This window comes from Camponotus vicinus, unplaced genomic scaffold, assembly GCF_025532165.1.
Source record: "Camponotus vicinus isolate PSW18456_S1 unplaced genomic scaffold, iyCamVici1.0 SCAF_12, whole genome shotgun sequence".
In the NCBI taxonomy this organism is placed as follows: domain Eukaryota; kingdom Metazoa; phylum Arthropoda; class Insecta; order Hymenoptera; family Formicidae; genus Camponotus; species Camponotus vicinus.
The window spans coordinates 16,738,150-16,756,552 of NW_028141948.1; the positions used below are offsets into that span (position 1 = coordinate 16,738,150).

General features: G+C 45.4%; 1 protein-coding gene across 2 annotated transcripts in view; it reads left to right on the plus strand.

Annotated features, from left to right (window-relative positions):
* LOC145963028 (uncharacterized) overlaps positions 1-18,403 on the plus strand; it is an 85,221-nt gene that overhangs the window by 47,818 nt on the left and 19,000 nt on the right. Inside the window, exon 7 of one of the 2 annotated variants that reach the window (XM_083084612.1) lies at positions 14,411-15,322. The exons of the other annotated variant lie outside the window; for it this stretch is intronic. Coding sequence (XP_082940738.1) covers positions 14,411-14,440 — 30 coding nt within the window. The 3' untranslated portion in view covers positions 14,441-15,322. Of the gene's footprint in view, positions 1-14,410; positions 15,323-18,403 lie in introns of those variants that run through there. 2 annotated transcript variants of the gene reach the window in all.

Genomic DNA, 18,403 nt, shown 5'->3' on the forward strand with positions numbered 1-18,403 from the left:
ATACATAATTGGAATTTATTTTATTAATTCAGTAACATTATTAATCAAATCAATACATGGAGTATTCATGCTGATGATGTTATTTTGGTTCAACATTATTTTTTTCTCAGTGTAGTGGAATCATATGATTTAAAAACCAGTGTGAATAAACATAATTAAAAATTATTTAGAAGCCCTTAATGATCTAATTCGCAACTTTTTCACAAATCCCATATTTAGCCATGAATATTTTATTAATATAATCATAATCTTTTATGGGTTGAAAGATCTAACAATATATTTAATTTTGATTGCAACAAGATTTATTCACATCCAACATATAATACAGCTATAACAATAAAATACATTAAAATAACTACTTTTTACAATTTTAACTATAAATATGTCAAAATTGTAATGTAATGGAACAATTTGATAGCCAAAATTATATTTGTCATAAAAATATCGCAGAAAATTGTAATTCTCTTATACTTTTTTTATAGACCTATATAATTTACAATATTACTAAAAATATAACTGAATCTGTGCGAGCGTTCTCATCGGTTCTTTTCGCTGCGGCATCGTGAAAGACGAGTCTGGCGAAACGACTCGCCGGCTCACGTTTCGTCGGCGGCGAAAAATTGGCTCGTGACGGGAACGATGACGACGATGTCGAATAGTAGGAAGCGGCGCAAGTCGCCATCGAGAAGCTCGCCCAAGTTGCGTCAAAGCGCGCCGAGACGCGGTAAAAAGAAAAGACGTGCCGACACGAGCGGGTGGGAGGAGGTGGCGGACAGGGGGGAGGGGGAAAACAAGGGAGCAAACGAAACTGTAGCGGACGGGAGAGGAGAGCGCGGATTAACAATGGCGCAAATACTGGTACCGGCTGCGGAATGCCCGCGAGCGCATACGGCGCATAATTAATACCACGGCCGGGAGATTCGTGGCATGGAGAACGAGATCGGGAGAGGCCGGCGGGAGCGAGGGGGAGATGGGAGGAACGAGGAACAACGCGGATCTCTTGGTCGGTGGATCGTGGAAAGAAAGAAGGGATCTCTCCCGTGTCGGAGAGAGACCGCGGAGAGGAGATTTATGTGGCTCCTGATTGAATCGTTCTCACTCGATCGCGCCGCTTGCTTTTTGCCCGCTCGAGAGATTTCGTTACGTTCCGTTTTTCTCTCTCTCTCTCTCTCTCTCTTTCTCTTCTCCTCGTGCTCCTTTTTCTCTTTTCTTCGCAGCTCCGAATACACGCGGATTATCCAGGGTTGATTCGAACCGGGATTAACTTTCGTATCTGAAGTGATTGAAAATTGTGCTTATATTTATAAAATATTTTGCATGCAATGCTATCTTTGAACCATAAGTAGACTCAAAAATATTTTCTTAAATATCAGTTCGAGTCGAAATTTTAGTCCTATTTTCAACTTTTCATTTTTATAGATTCTGGAGGATTTTGATAGAGAGATTCGATTTATATTAAAAGTTCAATTTCTTCTATTTTATACTTCAAAGAAACGATAAATGAACAGTTTCTTTAATTAAAGATTTAAAAAAGAGCTCTCGGAAAAACTACAGATTAAGTAATGAGAATGATCCGATTGCTTAGAACCTGAAAATAAATGCTGGATTGAAAATTAAGATCGAAAATAGAAGAAAAATTTCGACCAGGAATAAGGAACATCAATCTACAGAAAAAATGTAAAATTTGGTTCGAAGACGTTGGGGAAAGATGTTTTTGTATGATGAAGCTTCTACTTGCATACACATCTTTCACGACTTGCTAACGGCAAATGTAAAGCGTAACCGTAGTCGACATATCTTGACGCTAACATTGTTCCTCTACATTTTTCCGTTTTCACCGCATGTTTAATATCCCGCGGGTCTTGTTTCTTCGTTAGAACATCTCTTCATCATCATTGTGTGCGAGACCTGAATAGTCAAAAATCTTCTCTCGCGGGAGGGAGAGAGAGAGAGAAATAACGCAACCGTACCGCGGAATAATAATTTAGCTCCCGAAGAATCGGTGTAGTGGAAGAGCACGTTTTATGCTATTACCCGGGGCCGGGGTCGACGTAGGTAACTGTAATGTTCCTGCATCGTCGTTCATTCGTCGTCGTCGTCGTCGTTGTCGTCGTCGGTAAATTTCTGAAACACACGAGTCTCTCTCTCTCTCCGTTCCATTGTGATGCCACGCTCTCTCGCTCCGGGCGAGCTCCGGGTTAGCTAGCTCGAAGGCGGCGAACGGAAGCAAAACAAAAGATGCCGAAATGCGTTCATTATTTCGAGCTAATTGGCGGTGCCTTTACCCTCGAGCCGAGAGGGAGAGTCTCCCTGGTAGCAGGGAGCGGGTTTCGGTTGCTCTTGCAGAAGCGCGTTCTTAAACGCGCTTGCCTCGGGCTCTCGCCATCCTCTCCTCACCCTCCTGTTACCTAGTATGACATCGCGCTGCCGGTAATATCTCCGGTAACGAGATTATTCTGTACGATCGCTCTCTTCAATTTACATTCGTTGTAGCTTCCTCTGAGCGTATTCTTTGCGGTTTCGTGGGAATAAATGTAACTTGCAGGATATCGAAAAAGTCGCCGATTTCCATGAAAATTTTTAAGATGTATGATATAGAATACCAGGGAAAAAATGGCTCACATCATCGAGAAGAGAATCCGCAGAATAATCTCCGATCTCGAAGATGTTTCTCTCGCGAAGAAATGAAGCCTACTTTACGTCCCGGGAGCTTCATTCAAACGTCCTGATAGTCGAGCGCACATCAGCGGTCACCGGACATGGTATGCGTATATACACGACGCACGATAAGTATCGCGACACATGTCGGTATAAGTGGCGTGATCAATAAAGCCGCGAGGTTCGTCTCGTGACGCGGTTGGAAGTCAAAAAGTCGCTATTGAAGAAGGCAAGTCCTCGGCCACCTCTCTTTCTCTCTCTCTTTCTCTCGCGGCCACAAGATACCACCGAACAATGGGTAGGTGCATCATATTCGTGTCCGTACACGGTAGCTCGGTCGTTCGATATACACACACACACACACACATACACACACGCTCGCGCGCATAGACACACGCACAACGTGTACGCCGACCTATACATAATATCCCTGGCCGTAATACGGCGTGGGGCGCTACGTCGCGTCGTTGGTTCCACCGGACAACGCCACGTGATGGTAATGGCCGCGATAATTATTTAGATAGCGGAGGATATATGCTTCCTAGCGCAGCATGGGACCCCGGGACGCGTCGTTTCCATGGTGCCCCCGTTGGTTGGCATAAGCCGGGGGGACGTGGCCGCCCGAAGCGATGGAACGTATACATAGCCACCACCGTCGCGCCCATTGGAAATGATATCCTGTTCCCTCTTCGCCCTCATTATTTCCCCACCGCTGCACGAAATTCGGTATAACGTCGGATCGCTCTCGAGATGAAGTCGTTTCCGTTTGGACCCGCGTCATGTTGCGACCTCAAATTCGTGATAAGACTCGCACTCTAGCAAAATGAAATCATATACACCTAGTCGTACAACTGACGAGGAAATTTATAAGTCGTAAATAAATTTTTGAGTGGCATGTGTTTGTGTGCAATCTAATAGATATATCTCGATATTTTTAAGTGAATTGGTTCTAGGATTTTTCTCCATGTTTTTCGCGCGATTTTTAGGATCGTAAATCACCGTCAGAATTCATAATTAAGATATATCGATTTAGGGAGAAACGAGCGGAGATTTTAACGCGATATTCTAATGTTGAACGAGTGTTTGATTCGAAAGAGAGATTCAACAGAGAGATCCCGGTAAATCAGACGGCTAATCGTTCTATTTATAGATCCTTTCAGGAGTCTAGACAACTCGACTCTCGTCAGGATACTTCCTCCGTGGCTTTCCGACAGGCTGTGGGGTGGATTAACTCGCTTCGCCGGTGTGGCGGAGCATTACTTCCACGCAGTGCACCTCCGGTCCACGGATCCTGGGGCTGAGAGTCCCCCGATTTTCGCATAAATCAGTCCTGGTTCCCCGACCGTATAACCTGCCCCTGCTCCGTATAACCCTTCTTCGTATAACCCTCCTTCTTTCTCGACGTTCCACCCACGGGAACTCGAGAGCAAAAGAGAGAAAGAGAGAAAAGGAAGGATCGCCGAGAAACGAAGAACGAAGGAGCGCTATTTTATTGCCGGCTTAATAAATGGAGGCTCTTTTATTTGCTCGAGCCAGCATCCGCTCGTAGTTTGCCAACCTGTTTGCTAACAACAAATTAATCGGGTGACGTATCCCAGCTATAGATATATATACATACATATATATATATATATATATATATATATATATATATATGTATATGTATATGTATATTTGTACACACGTGTGCATCCGCGGGTCCGTCCCATCTCTCTCCCCGTTTCCGTCTCCTTCGTCGTTCCATCTTCTTTTTCTCCGCACTGTCTTCTTCCTACGAGGACGAGGACGACAGACGAGAATGGGCAGCTCGACAGCGGTTCCTTCACCCCTTTGAACGACTTGCAACCTGCTGCTCACTCTTGGTCGTTTCTCTTCCCTTCTTTTCAGTCCCGCGGACCATCTTCTTCTCGTTCCGTTCTCCCTCGATCTCTTTCTCTCTTTCTTTCTTATTGTACTCGACGCGGTGCCTTAAACTCCTCGCGACGCAGGTATGCGTTACCCGCGGTGCGTCTGACCAATACGCACGTACGTACGCACAAGCCAATCTGTAATTCATAACGCGAACGCTCTTCGGTTTCTTGCCGCCCACACGCTGAGAAAGAAAGGAGGAGACGAAGCGAAACGACAGACAGATCCGACGTCACGTATCATTCCACGAGAACAAGACTTGACCTGGCCAATATCGGCGCCGGACCTCTTTTCCCGACCGGAATGAGACGTTCCTAATTTGTCCTTTCTGAATTCCCCGCACATATTTTTGGCAGGAAAAAATAAGAAGAGATAAGTGATCGAAGATGAATAGGTAGTAGATAATTCGTCGAATCTCTTGCGTTTCATTCGTTGATGATTGTTAATGGCAGAATTTATTAAATCAGGTGAAATTTAATTAATTTTAATTTAATCATATATAATCTAAAATAAAGTCAAGATCGTATTTCATCGAACATTCGCGTGATGATCATTATCATTCTCAATTTATCGCCGGGCACCGATGTTTGAAGATTATCGTATTCTTATGTTGCTCTCGCAGATTCTCGCCAGATTCCTCTTAAAACGCATATATTTCTCAGCGAAATGCGATAAAACCTGTCATCTTGAAAGATAAGAAGAAACGTTTTTCGGAATCGCAATCTTCACGATCGTGGAATCGTGAAGCGCAAAGAGATCGAAAGAGAGAGATTCGTCGGAGAGGCTGGCGCTGCAAATGACGACAAGTTACTGACGTTCCGATACATTTCTATCGGGAGTAATAAAGCCTCGATCCCTTTTTACATCCGTAGGAATTCATCGCGAGGAACCTGATTCCTCTTCTTTTCGACCGCATCGATGCATCACCCAGCGATCGCCTCGCCGCGACTTTTTCTCCCGCGGCGCGGAAGTTTTTTTCCTCATTCGCCTCTCGTCTCCTCTATCTCAACCTCTCCGAATACTGGTCACGAATCCCGGACGAGATCCGGGGTATAAGGGAGCGATGCTCTTCTTCATCTCCGGGCGGGAGCCGCGCGGACATCCGACTGAATGACGCCCGGGGGACTTGGAATTCCATCGCGAGAAGCCGCGTGCACGTGCTTACGTAAGAGAATCTCGGCAAAAGGCGACGCAAGAAAAGGGCTCGTCGTCTCCTCTTTCTCTTTCCGTCTTTCTCTCTCTCTCGCTTGGGACGAGGTATACTCGCTGCACCTGTCGGTGCAATCCGGACTCGGTAAAGAGCGGCGTATCGTGATCGCCGGTCGCCAGCATCGTCGTCGTCGTCGTCGTCGTCGTCGTTGTCTCCTCTTCGTCGTCGACGCTCGCGTAGCTACCGGGGCTCCGGGCAGGCTCCGTACCGGCGGTCATGCGTCGCAACTATAATTTGAAATAATTTATAAATCCTATTCAATTCAAATTAAGGCTCCACTCTGTCGGATGAATAAAAGATGCGCCATGCCGCTCGCGCCCGCTCCGCTCTCGTCGAGCGCAATAACGCGCGTGCACCGGCAAATGGTGTTCCATTATACTCGCTCTGAGTTACGCCAGCCCGGCGCGGATTGCCTCGAATTCCTCCCGAGATTATGATCGATTCGCGATATTCGACCGATCGATCGACGCATAAATATTTTTTTTGACAGATTGCTCGGAAAGCAGAGTGATATTTCAAGCTTCTTACTTATTTTTCACCTCCTATAGTCTCTATCAAAATAGAGATACCTGTTGGGAACCCGATGCAAAATTGTTCTTGTGATCCGAGCGTAACGCTTTTAGCGCGCAAATTCGCGGATTAATTCAACGTGCATCTCGCTCACCCGGGGGGTTTTGACGTCATATTTTATCACACGAAAAATCCGACGGCTAGTGGTGCGGGCTGTGCCTTTTTCCCCTTGTTATCCGCTGGCGCCAAGAGGGACGAGGAGAGACAGACGCGGGGAATTATAAAGCATTACAACGAGTGCTGTTAATGCACCGTGTCCAATCCGCGCGCGACTCTCGAAAATAAAATACAAAATGACGCGACAACGCTTGGCGAGAGCCTCTCTGTCAAATCCATCGGCGGCATTCCGAATCTATCCGCGCTTGTTTCCCTTCTCCTCTTTCCCTTCTCGTGTCTCGTTGGTATGTATCGATAGCGCATTTTTCCCTCTTTGGTCCTCGTGGTCCATCAAGCGCGAAGCAATTGTTCTATGTCGCTCTTTTTCATTCGGTCTCTCATCGCTAGAGATGAAAGATCTCCATGTATAAAAAAAAACAGGGAAAAAGAAATTTGTATAAATGTTGATCATGTGTAATTGGAATTTTTTCTACCTATGTAATAATTAATTATCGATTATATATTCACGTGCCCAGATATATTCCGTCGATGATTCATTGATTACCCTAATTGCCGCGTGAATTTTATAGCCTGCTTTCGCGAAAGGAAAAGTCACAAAGATTAATCGGAATTCTATTTTCTCTCGAAATCATTTCGTTTCTCATTCTCGCAAAAGAAATCGCCGCATACGGTCGAAAGAGAGCCGGAAGGTCGAACCGACAATTAGGTCGAGGACGACGTTGGTGCGCGATTTTTCTTCCGCGTTGCGTCGAGATTCCGGAGAAAACTCTCTCGGATCGACGCGGGAAAGGGGAGGAGGAGAGACTAAAATCAATTTGTTCGTTTCTCTCCGCGATGGGCCCCGCCGCTTCGCGAAGATTGCGTTTTCACCCCGGGACACGAGGAACGGCGGCAACTTTCAATTCGTCTTTCCGGTCCTCCCCTTCTGCCCCGTCCCGTCCTATCTCGGCGACGAGCACACGCACGTAACATAGATGTATAAGCGGTTCGCAGACTTCTTGTTCTTCCCCTCGCCGCGCGCGAGAGGACGACCCGCTCGAATTGCAAATCAAATAGAATGCTCTCCGCTGCAGCGCGGTTACATTCTCGTGGACGACGTTCTCGTGCGGGATATATGCCTTCTACCCTGATATATGTTCGCTCTGTTCTTTCATCGTAGAAGAGGAGTCTGAGAGACCTCCTTAAGAGGACAAGAACGGGATTGCGCGTTGGCGAATATCCACACGGTAATATAACAGTGAAAAGTTGCTCTTCCCGAGCAACTTAACATTTTATCTTTCCATCTTTTTATTTTTTTATCAGCGAGAATATTCGCGCAAAAACTTTCCGCGCGCGGGGAAAAAAAAATCCGGCGATAGCGTACCACGATCCCGGATCATTCCCGTGAAAGCGGCCCGCAGAGTCATGTTGCTCGACGGAGCCAATCGAGAGTTTATCAAGCGTACTCGGACGCGCACCACGGAATATTCGCCGCTCAATTTCGTTTTCCCCCCTGTTTAATCATGGCCCGGGCCCCGACGGCGTCGGGGGTGGCTCGTACGGCCGTTTCGCATAGAGGGGTACGCTGCGGAGTGTTTTGCGAGGAGGGGTTGCTGGGGGGCGGCGGCAATAGCCCCGCTCGGGCCGTCATTTGTCAGGGGCTGTCGCGCCGCGAGCGTGTTTCTGTTCCAGCGGCGCAGATAGCGGCCCATCCATAGGCCGTTCATCTTTATTCCTTTATATATAGAGGCCCTATTCCCCAGGCCTCTGTCCTCCTCCACCCCTCCTCTTTCCCCCTCGCTCGACTCGCGTCTCCCCCTGCCACCCCACACGCCCTACACGATTCCCTCGAACTCATTTAATTACAACAAACAATTTATTAGGTCCATCCGGGATCCGCCCACGGGTATAAAATGGTGGGGAAAGGATAGAAGGAGGGAATAGGTCAGAGGGTGGACCAGGCGCCACTCGTTCGTTCGTAAAATGCCCGAGGAAAGCAAAATTATTCCGTCAGGGGTTGAGCGTCGCGTCTCGTCTGGCTGTCATTCTGAGCTTGTGGGTCAAACGATGCCGCAAATTGAGTTTGGAATGTACGTTGATGGGACGATGCGATGGACGCAAAATTTTCTTTACTCTATTCTTCGTATGTAATAAACTTTACCTTAAAAAAAAATATATATAATCATAAAGTGAAAACGAGAGAAATACACGATAGTTAGAGGAAAATCATTCGAGGCGCGTTCCCTTATCGCGAAAATGCGATACTATTTGATTCGACAGATAGGAAAGTGTGATGCCACTAGAGACGAGAGCGTGAGATTCGGAAACAGAAATAGTCTCACCGAATCTCTCGACAAATCAAGTTACACCAGAAACCCAGTCCGCTGTGGAAAGCAAGGAGCCGATAGGGATCGCGTGCACTATTGTAACGAACTATTGGCGTAATTGAAGTCGCAATTACATCTTCTCCCGGCGACTTGTTTATCCCATGTTTTTTTACCCACATGAATTCAAAATAACAGATTCTCTAATAAAGAATCGCGCGTATCACGCGCTAACGCAATTCCGTGGAAAATCACGGGGTTTTCTACGGTCGCCATTGATTACGTTTCTCCCGTGAAAGCGAAATTCGACATTAAAATAAAAATCAACAAGAATCTCACATATTAGATCGAGAATACTCCTCTTCCGAGAGAGATCTTTACGATCTTATTCGTATCTTTTTTTCATTTCCATATCGCACGCGCGAGTTTGCGATTGATAATCGTGATTTACGATCGCGTTCGCGTCTTTCGCATGATAATTTACTTGGGCGCGGCTTTCCGAGAGTATGGAGTGGGTGTTTGCCTCGATGACCTCTGACCCTCCGTTCTTCTCCTTTCAGATCCTTCCTCTCGCGAGGAATATCCGTCCGAGACGCGCATAAAGAGTTGTCTCGCGCTATCTATCTACCGTTGATAAGATTTGCCACCCGAAACGCTCGTTCGTCATCCTGTAAGCGGCTCGGCAACGTAAGCTGGCACGCAGCTCGCTTCTTTATTGCCCTCTTTCGGACGCTAACAACGATGTGATCTATTGTTTCCGGGCCCTAACTCGTTTTCCTCGACTTCCGTGAGCGATTCGTCACACTAGTTTTATTAATGGTCGTCGCCGATTATCTTAATAGTCACGCCCACGAACTTGGGATTCAGCCAGGCGATCCGTCGAAAGAAACGGATATTTCGCAATCGCGAATGACTCGAGTGACCTCGCAGAATTTTTAGACACATTGGAACGATTCTTTTCTTTCCACCAGAAAGATAGAAAGGGGAATGACCTCAATGATATCCTGCGAATGGCGGAATCTTGTCTTCTCTTATATCACAGTTATACCTATTTGAGCGTAGAATGGTTGATACTTACGATATCTTATCATCGTGACGTGTCGCCAGGATGACATACATTCTCACCGAAATATTACGCATCTGCTTGGCTGTCGGTACAGTGCGAGTACTCCGTTTCATATATGAAAAAGGGATCTCTCGTCGCCGATCTAGTCCGACCGACGGTTTAGCCGAGGAAATAGTTTACCCGAGCGTCTCGCCGAAGGATGGAGCGGAAACGCCGTCGAGAAGAGTCGTAAAGACCTTTCACCCCCGCTCTCGCGAGTCTCCTCACTCGCTCGCACGTCGTAAACCATCTCTACGAGTCTCTCGTCTCTCGGATACGATCTGATATTATTACCGTCGTATTATATAAAATATGGCTCACTATACATGCTATAGGCTGTTTCCCGAGGAACTGATAGAAATAAGCTCGGCGGAAAAGATGAAAAAATCATGTCCAGAATTATCGATTTTTGCGAAAAAAAAGTAATAATCGACGAATAGATAATTTAGATCCAGCATTTGAGTTATTATTGCTACTTTGCAGCAACAAACTTAATACGAATTGCATCTGTACCGAGTCGGGAAGAATAAATACGTCAAGTAAATTTTAATAGGATAACTTTACGAAAAAGAGTAATAAAGTTTGCGGTCATTTGCAAAGTCAACAATTATCGGACGTACTTAAAATAAGCAAAGAAAACGACGTCTGTCGACGAGAATAAGTCGTCTGTATCGCGCGTTGACTTGCACATTTTCAGATACAACGTCGCGCAATTTTGTTTCATCAAGATAGCCCTCGCCGACGCAAACAAAGTGCTTCCAACACGAGGTAATTAATTACGGTGATCTGATTGCACGCGATTAATCCTGCCGACTTTCGAGCGGATCATTAATTAAAGGTGAATGAATGTCACGGAGGGGGGATATGTAGGTGCTCCCTCGAAAGGACACGCTCATTTATTTGGAATAATTTAGTTTAAATGAGTAAACCGGTCGCGCATTTCTTAAAGTTCACGGTCGATATCACAGCCTCGAGACTCGATTTGCATCCCTGCTAGATATGATCGATCGTTCTATTAATTCGTGAGGCAATTATTACTTAGCGATATTTACACGCAATTTACATAATATGTTTTTTTACGTTTATATACATATACCCTACAAGGTATCCCTCATTCATCAGCGAGACCGAGCTTTTAATTGCTTCGCGAAACACCTGCCGCTATAGTTCCAAGAGCCTAAATGAAATTCCGCGACGAGAGGACGGATAACGTATTTCTTTCGCAAGGAGTTCGTCGGCGGAGCTCTCCGGAGAAATTGCTGTATTTTGTACGTATAACAGAGGGATGTAATTATTATTCGGTACAACGCGGGCGGGTTTTCCTCGGTCTCGTAACTCCGTGCTTGCGACGATGAGCTTTTTTTATTATTTATACGGCTCATTGTGCTTCTCTCATACTCTAGGAGTTTTTTCGCCGGGTTTTCTCCTGTTCGCCCCATCTTGCGTCCAGTTATTCCGTGCATCTCGCCGAAGAAAAAGCGCGGCGAAAGCATCGCTTACGGATCCTCTCGCGTTCGCCACCTCCTCGTCGCTTTCGTATTCACGAGCTTCGCGAGCGAGGTGAACGCTTAAAATGCGGCAACGTTAGGCGGATGTTTTAATTTGTTTGCGCCACGTCGAGCTAAACCGCGTAACCGCCGCACTCTGTTGCGCATAAAAAGCCGGCGCGCGATCACCACCGTCCAATCTCTCCGAGGAATTCCTACTTTGTTATTTAATTATACGATCACGGCTTCCGGTGTATTCACATTTTGATTATGAAATAAAAGGAGGAGGGAGGAAAAAAAGAACGCCTTCTCTCTCGGAACCCTCTTTCGTGGCGTGATTTCGCCATTTCCCGCCCTCCTCCTCCGCATCTGGCAACCTTTGTCCATAAGATCAAGCGGTTTAATAACATGATTCAAGGAGCGGCATCGGTCGGTACATTAAGGTCAGGTGGGTCGAGGTATATAAAGATAATAGCTCGCCACCGATCGATCGTCGATAGCTCTTTTGATAGATCCGACTACAATGTTATATACTATGTAAAGCTCGTAGATCGCGACGAACGCGCGGTCAGTATTATCAAGGAAAAAAATACAAAGCGCCCGATGTCGTAATAAATTAACTCTATTGAACTACCGAGAAGAGACCGGAAAATTCGCAAAATTTGTCGAGACGTCTGCAGGAACGATTCGTCGGAATTTTTCCTCGACAAATGAAGAACTCGTCGTCGCGAGAGAGGGTCAATTTCGATGACGCTGTCGCATCCGTATCACGGAGATGCGATGCCTTAATGATGAGATCGGAAAGAGCGCGAGGCCGCCGTGCTCTCGCACACACCAAGGGGTCAAGGCGGGGTCGCGGAGCGTAAAAATAATAATCAATCGAACGACCGGTAAGTGAGAGCTCGGCAATTACGCGGTGGCGGCGGTGCCTGTGCTGCGGTTTGCCCCGGCCCCGGCCACGGCCGCAGGCGAGCCAGCGGGAGAGACCGGAGAGAGAACTTCCTTCTACCGCCTTTAATTCGCCCCCCCCGTCTCCCCTTGGCGCGGGGCGCGCGCGCTATCATAACGTAACAACGCGAGACTCCCTCGCTTTATATTATTAAAAGTTGAAATTCCGGTGGGAGAGCCGGAGCGATCTTGCGGCGAGCCTCTCTACAGGCATCCTCTCCATCCTCCTCCCTTCCTCTCTCGATCTCCTCTTTCCTCGAGCTTCGCTCGATTCGCGTTTTTCTCTTTGCCCTTTTTGTTCCCTCCCCCCCCTCTCTCCGTAAACTCATACAAACGTTTATTGGCGCGATACTCTGTGTTCATAACGGCCGCTGGTAGCAATCGTGTTATAGCTCTCCCGCGTTCCCGGAGCATTCCCATGGATAATCGTATTACCATCTATCTTGTACGCCGCCTCGAGATGTCGAATCGGGACTCGAAACACGCGGCTCTCTCGTCTTCCGCCTCTTAACCGCGAATAACGATAACTGCTCCCTCTCGAAAGTTTTCTCGCGGTCGACGTGGAAATGCCGGCGCGTTTCTTCTCACACGTTTATCATAATTCGACATGTATATAGCCATGTCGTCTCGAGATTAAGGGATTAGAGAAATACAAGCGATATCGAGTTTTAATTAAACCAAAATTTATACCGTTTATCGCCGACTTTCATTGCCGAGGTTTCGCTCGTTCGCGATGTACGAGGATCGAGTATATGGTCTCGATACATCGCCGTTTCGACAATTGAGTTTCTCCCCGGTTGTCGAATCGCCTGACAACCCGATATTGTCGCAAGGTGGTAAAACTGTCCGCCGAAGAGTAAAGAGATCGAAGCGAGTGCGTACGCGCGCGTGTGCGTGCGATTTACGTGAGTTACGCGATGCGTCCAATCGCCATTTACTCGGAGATTGATTGAAACGCGCCAGTGCAGCGTCGACGTGGCTGTTACAATGCTTTTAAACGAAACAGGAGTCAGCTATAGAATTTTTCGTCGATGAAAAAGCAGGGGAAAATATGAAATTAAAAAATAAAATGAATTGAAAGATAAAAATATATATCGAATAACAAATTATTAAATAAATCGTCAATTATATCATGATGGAAGCTTAAGCAGGTTCTAGGTTTTTTAAAAATTTGTTTATAAATTCTAATAAAACTTTGTCATAATTAAATTTAATATTTACATTCCATATTACACTTAATAAATGACGCTTTCTCTCTTTCTCCTCTGTTTCGCGACTATCTATATCGATTTAATCAATATAAAAAAATCACAAGCGGAGGATTCTTTGCATTCCATACTTCGATAGAATCTCATTTACGCGCGGAATAAACTGTTCGGGGAATATCGATCACGAGGCGGGATATTTTTGTGCTCGCGATATTCTCCTTTTATCTGACGATTAACGACGCAGTAACCCCCTCGATCGGGAATGATCCGGCGCGGTTTTTTTTCGCGCGATTACGTATTATGCTAAACACGCGAAAATGGCTTTTTAAATGAAACATCTACATTTATGTAGCCAACGTGGCGTCCACGATCCGCGTCTCGACCCTACGCGGACGGCCGGCTACATCGTGGTGAAACACGAGAGGAGCAACAGCGAATTAAATGCAATTTTCGTCCAGCGAGGCATGCATAACAAATTGTCGAACGTCTTTATACTTAGAAAACTGCGCGCGACATTATGCACGGATCGGGGTGGATGGAGAGAGAGGGCTATTTCGTCGCGCGGCCGATTACAATCCGATTATTATGCCTGCATTAATGTCCCACTGTCCCTCGCTCGACCCCTCCTACGTGTAAGCACGTACTCACCTGCGCGTAATACGATCGACAAGAGCGGTGCGAGCGGAATTTCTAAACGAATGCAATTTAAGAAGGAGCAATAAAGCAGAAACTGGCTACCGGGAGTGGAGCCGCCCTTGCCTCTCTCCTTACCCACCCTCTCTACCGCCGCTGCTACGCTCGATCCTTAAAATTGAAAATTAAACGTTTCGCAGCGTACAAGTGAATTTTTAAGGGCGGCATGTCTAACCCGTGCCTTCACGCTTTTTCTGTTTCAGGATCCGACTTCCGTGAGTATAGGTCATTAAGTTACCGCCAAATGCTACAAAGTAATGGCTTCGGCCCCGAGAAAATCGTGCCCCGACCCCGTCGGCAATTAATAATTGCGGAGCGCCAGTTTCTTCGCGTAAGCACGAGAAGCTGCTGGCCAACGAGAAGTTTCGCGCGTATCAACATGCATGTAGTTTACATTGCTAATCGCTGAAAAAGTTTCGCGAAGGCGAGACGAACTCGTCGTAATTATTCGTAACGCGAAACTTCTTCGATTATTAACGCACGCATTTCTGTTACATGCTACGGATCGACCAATATCGACCTGGTTCAATCTTCCTGGATATCGCTGCGAATCGTTTACGCAGGGCGTAAGTATCTGTGATTATTTCCCTTTGAAAAATTTATCTGTAATTTTCGCGCAAGCACGTTGCATTTACAAGGCTATCTCTATTACAACCAATGATTATTATTTTAATTTCATCATCCGCAATAATGAGCGAGAAACAGTCAAGAATAATATTTAATGAATTGAAGTAATAACGGCATTCGCAGCGCAAAATACAAAGTAAATATATATTAACTTTATAAATTATTGAAGAACTTCTCTACCTATTCATATCTCGCATAATTGGTTGTAATAAAATCCTCCTTTTTCCTTTACGCGGATTATTTCATCCTTTGGATAGGTTGCGGAAAATGTGTATGCATTCTCACGATCACGATAACAGAACTAATAGGAGAATTTATAAATATCATTAGTCGTCAAAAGACAGATACGCGATTCTGGATCCATCGACAATACCGTAATGTCGCTTCATCTCAGTCGATCGCGCCGGCAACACGCTCGTTCTGATAAATCGGGGGAGGGAAGGGAAGGCCTGGGCCCGAATACGAAACGACGATATGCATAACTGACGTCTCTATAGCATTAAAACTGCGGCCGTGGCGCTTCGGCGTCCCGACGGGGGTCCCCAGACGTCGTCGGAGACATTGAGCGCCGCGGGCGGCCATTGTCTCAGAGGGGTCCCAAGGGCGAGCCACGACGAAGGGCTCGACCCCGGCTTGACACGCACGGGGGGAGGTCGTAGCACCCCGTCGCGGTCCCTCACGAAATTAATAATCGAAATTCGAGTATCCCTACGCGGGCCAGAAGTTATCGCGCGTATACCCACTTGAGCCCGCTCCGTCCCAGGAGGGGAAAGGGATTCACGATGGGCCCCGCGACTCAGCAATCCCACATGTCGCACGCCTACGCGATGAAAACGAATGTCGATCGAGTGAGTTATAGTAAGAAGTTTTAGAATATTGTTAAAAATGTGAATAAAAGGCTTTGTCATCAACTTGTATTTTAATCGTATCGTTGTATATTTTGATTTAAGAAAGATATGAGAATTCTCTTAAATAAAATTAGTATATTATCATTGATAAAAAGTGGTTTCAGTTATAAATATATAGCACACGGTGAAATCTCATTGAAAAAATCTGTTGGAGTAATAACTGTTAATCAGTGATATTTGAAATGAATCTTATAATATTATATATGTGAGATAAATTAATAGAAATATTTTATTAAAGAAATATCTGAATTTATTCAAGAATTTATTTAAGAATATTGTTCACTTTTGTGTTTCATCACATTTTAAGAGTAAAAAATATAATATACATATAATTCTAAGTTTTAATACGTTATACAAAATTTTACCATCATAATCAATAAGATATAAGAAAAAGGAGCAAAATCTTGTGTATCTTTTCATTGATTAGTAAAAAAAATTAGTAAAATATTTACTGATCTTAATCGATTAAATTTTTAATTAATGATAATTTAAATTTAACAAAGAATATAATAGAAATTTTCGAAAAAGAAAAGAAAAGAGGCCTCTCCAAATTTATTAAGAAATTTTTCGATAAAATCTAATTGATGATTTTTCGAAATAAAACCGAAATACGGAAATAAACCGAAAGAGAGCCAGGTATTATTCGCCTTGCATACTTTGACTTCTGAAATGTTCCTTTATCGGTTTTTTCGCCGTTTCACATAGACATATCGCGAGCACGGTGCTATAATATAAGCGTGCAATTAAAAGCATGCAGCGGGGACATTTATGTTGGCACTAACTGCCCGTTAAGACGGAGAACCACCTAACTGTGGAAGGTGTAATTGGCCGACATGCTGAACTTGCAGCTCGTAAAAGCGCAGCGGGCGTGCCATCCACAGTTTTTCCAACGCGACGTTTACAAATTGCGTTTTTGTTGGATTCAATACACTGTCTAAGGTCGATTTTTTTAATTTTGCGGATTGCTATCGTTTTTCGACGAGTCGAACGGAGAGAGAACACGCTTGTACGATACTCAACGACGATCGTCGTGTAGAAAATCCAGTTTGAACGCGAGGGAACTTACCTATTTTAAGGTAATTAAAAAATAACTGTTCCGTCTCTCGTTAATTATGTAGCCGGGCGGGAAATGGAAAACTAATTGTAAACAAATTTACAAGTATATACCGGAACCCGTTGGTCGGCCGATCCTCTTAACGTTCTCATCAAACGTATAATAGGCTGCGTGGTTAGATAAGCCTGGAGGTAAGAACGTTTCGACGTAAAAAAATGTGTTGTTATTACTGCGGTTATTAATACAGATCCACCGGCAGATAGCGTAATTGTGCTACAACAGTAGTCAGCAAGTACAATTTTAATTGCGATAAACCGTCATTATGGCAGCTTTGTTCCGAATGGGTCTACGAGAGCCAGTCATCGCACGTAACGAAACGAGGGAGAAAGAGAGAGAAAGATTTTAATATAATTTCGTCGTGATGAGAGGGCCACGAATTATTCGTATCGAATAATTCGTATCGAAAAAGAGGACGCCAAGTAAAATCTCTTACGGTCTTGCGGGGATTCTTGGCCGCGCGATTATATTATAACCCGAGATATATATTGTTTTATTATATATAGTCGCGGAGCGTTTATCGCGTTGTAAAAAAGTTGTTTATTTTACTATAAAAATGTTACACGTAGGCGATTTTTACGATCGCATGATACAACGCCGGACGTAACAATGTTGATTAGCATAGATCTAACATAGGGATAACGTAATTGCGCTACAATGTAATCGGCCGGCCGGTCGTAATATGCAATATACCGAGTGCCCTATACGCGCGAAGGAGAGGCGAGCAGCTCTTGCATTTTATTATTAGTACGCACGCCGCTCGTTACGCTACCATCCTATACCTATATAAGATACGCATTCTCCCGACGATTCCTTTCTATCTCTCTCTCTCTTTCTTTCGCGGCTTCGATTAAAATGCCAGACGTCGGTAGGCAAAGAGAGATTCGCCGTGATACGCGATATTGTTACGCGTGTACATGGTGTAACTGTCCGGATCCGTGACGGAGTCACGCGATATGCATTATGCACGCACGTAACGCCGCGCGGCAGACGTTTCCGCCATCGGTCCCACGATGCACCGGCGACGTTGACGGCTCTCTCGCTCGCTTTGTGAGAAACGAGTCATTGACGCGCGCCGCCTTCACATTTTCGCGCTCGCACGCGGAAAAGATACCGCCGATCTCTGTCCCTCTCGTCTCGGTCCTATGCATTATTAATACCGCCGGGGGAAAATCCCGGGTTAAATGGCGCGAACACAATGATGCGCGTTAATTACACACACGGCCGCATCATTATTTTCGACCGGTAGCGCCAATTTAGCGCGCGCGCATCTTACATAAAACGCAATTATTATCGCGAGACTGTTACATTCGCGCGATGCGCGATTCTCGCGTATCGAAGCTGCTATCGACGCTCGTGCGACGAAGACGCATCGCTCCCCGGGTATGACGTAACGAACGTACGCAACGCGTTTCGCGAGACGCGTCTGCCAGCTCAAGAAAATGAATACAGATTGGTTTGACAGTTTCGAATTTTTTTGCGCGTGGAAAAATTTCGCCAACTTTTACATCAACGTCGATTTTCCATCAATTAACGAAGAGGGGAAATCT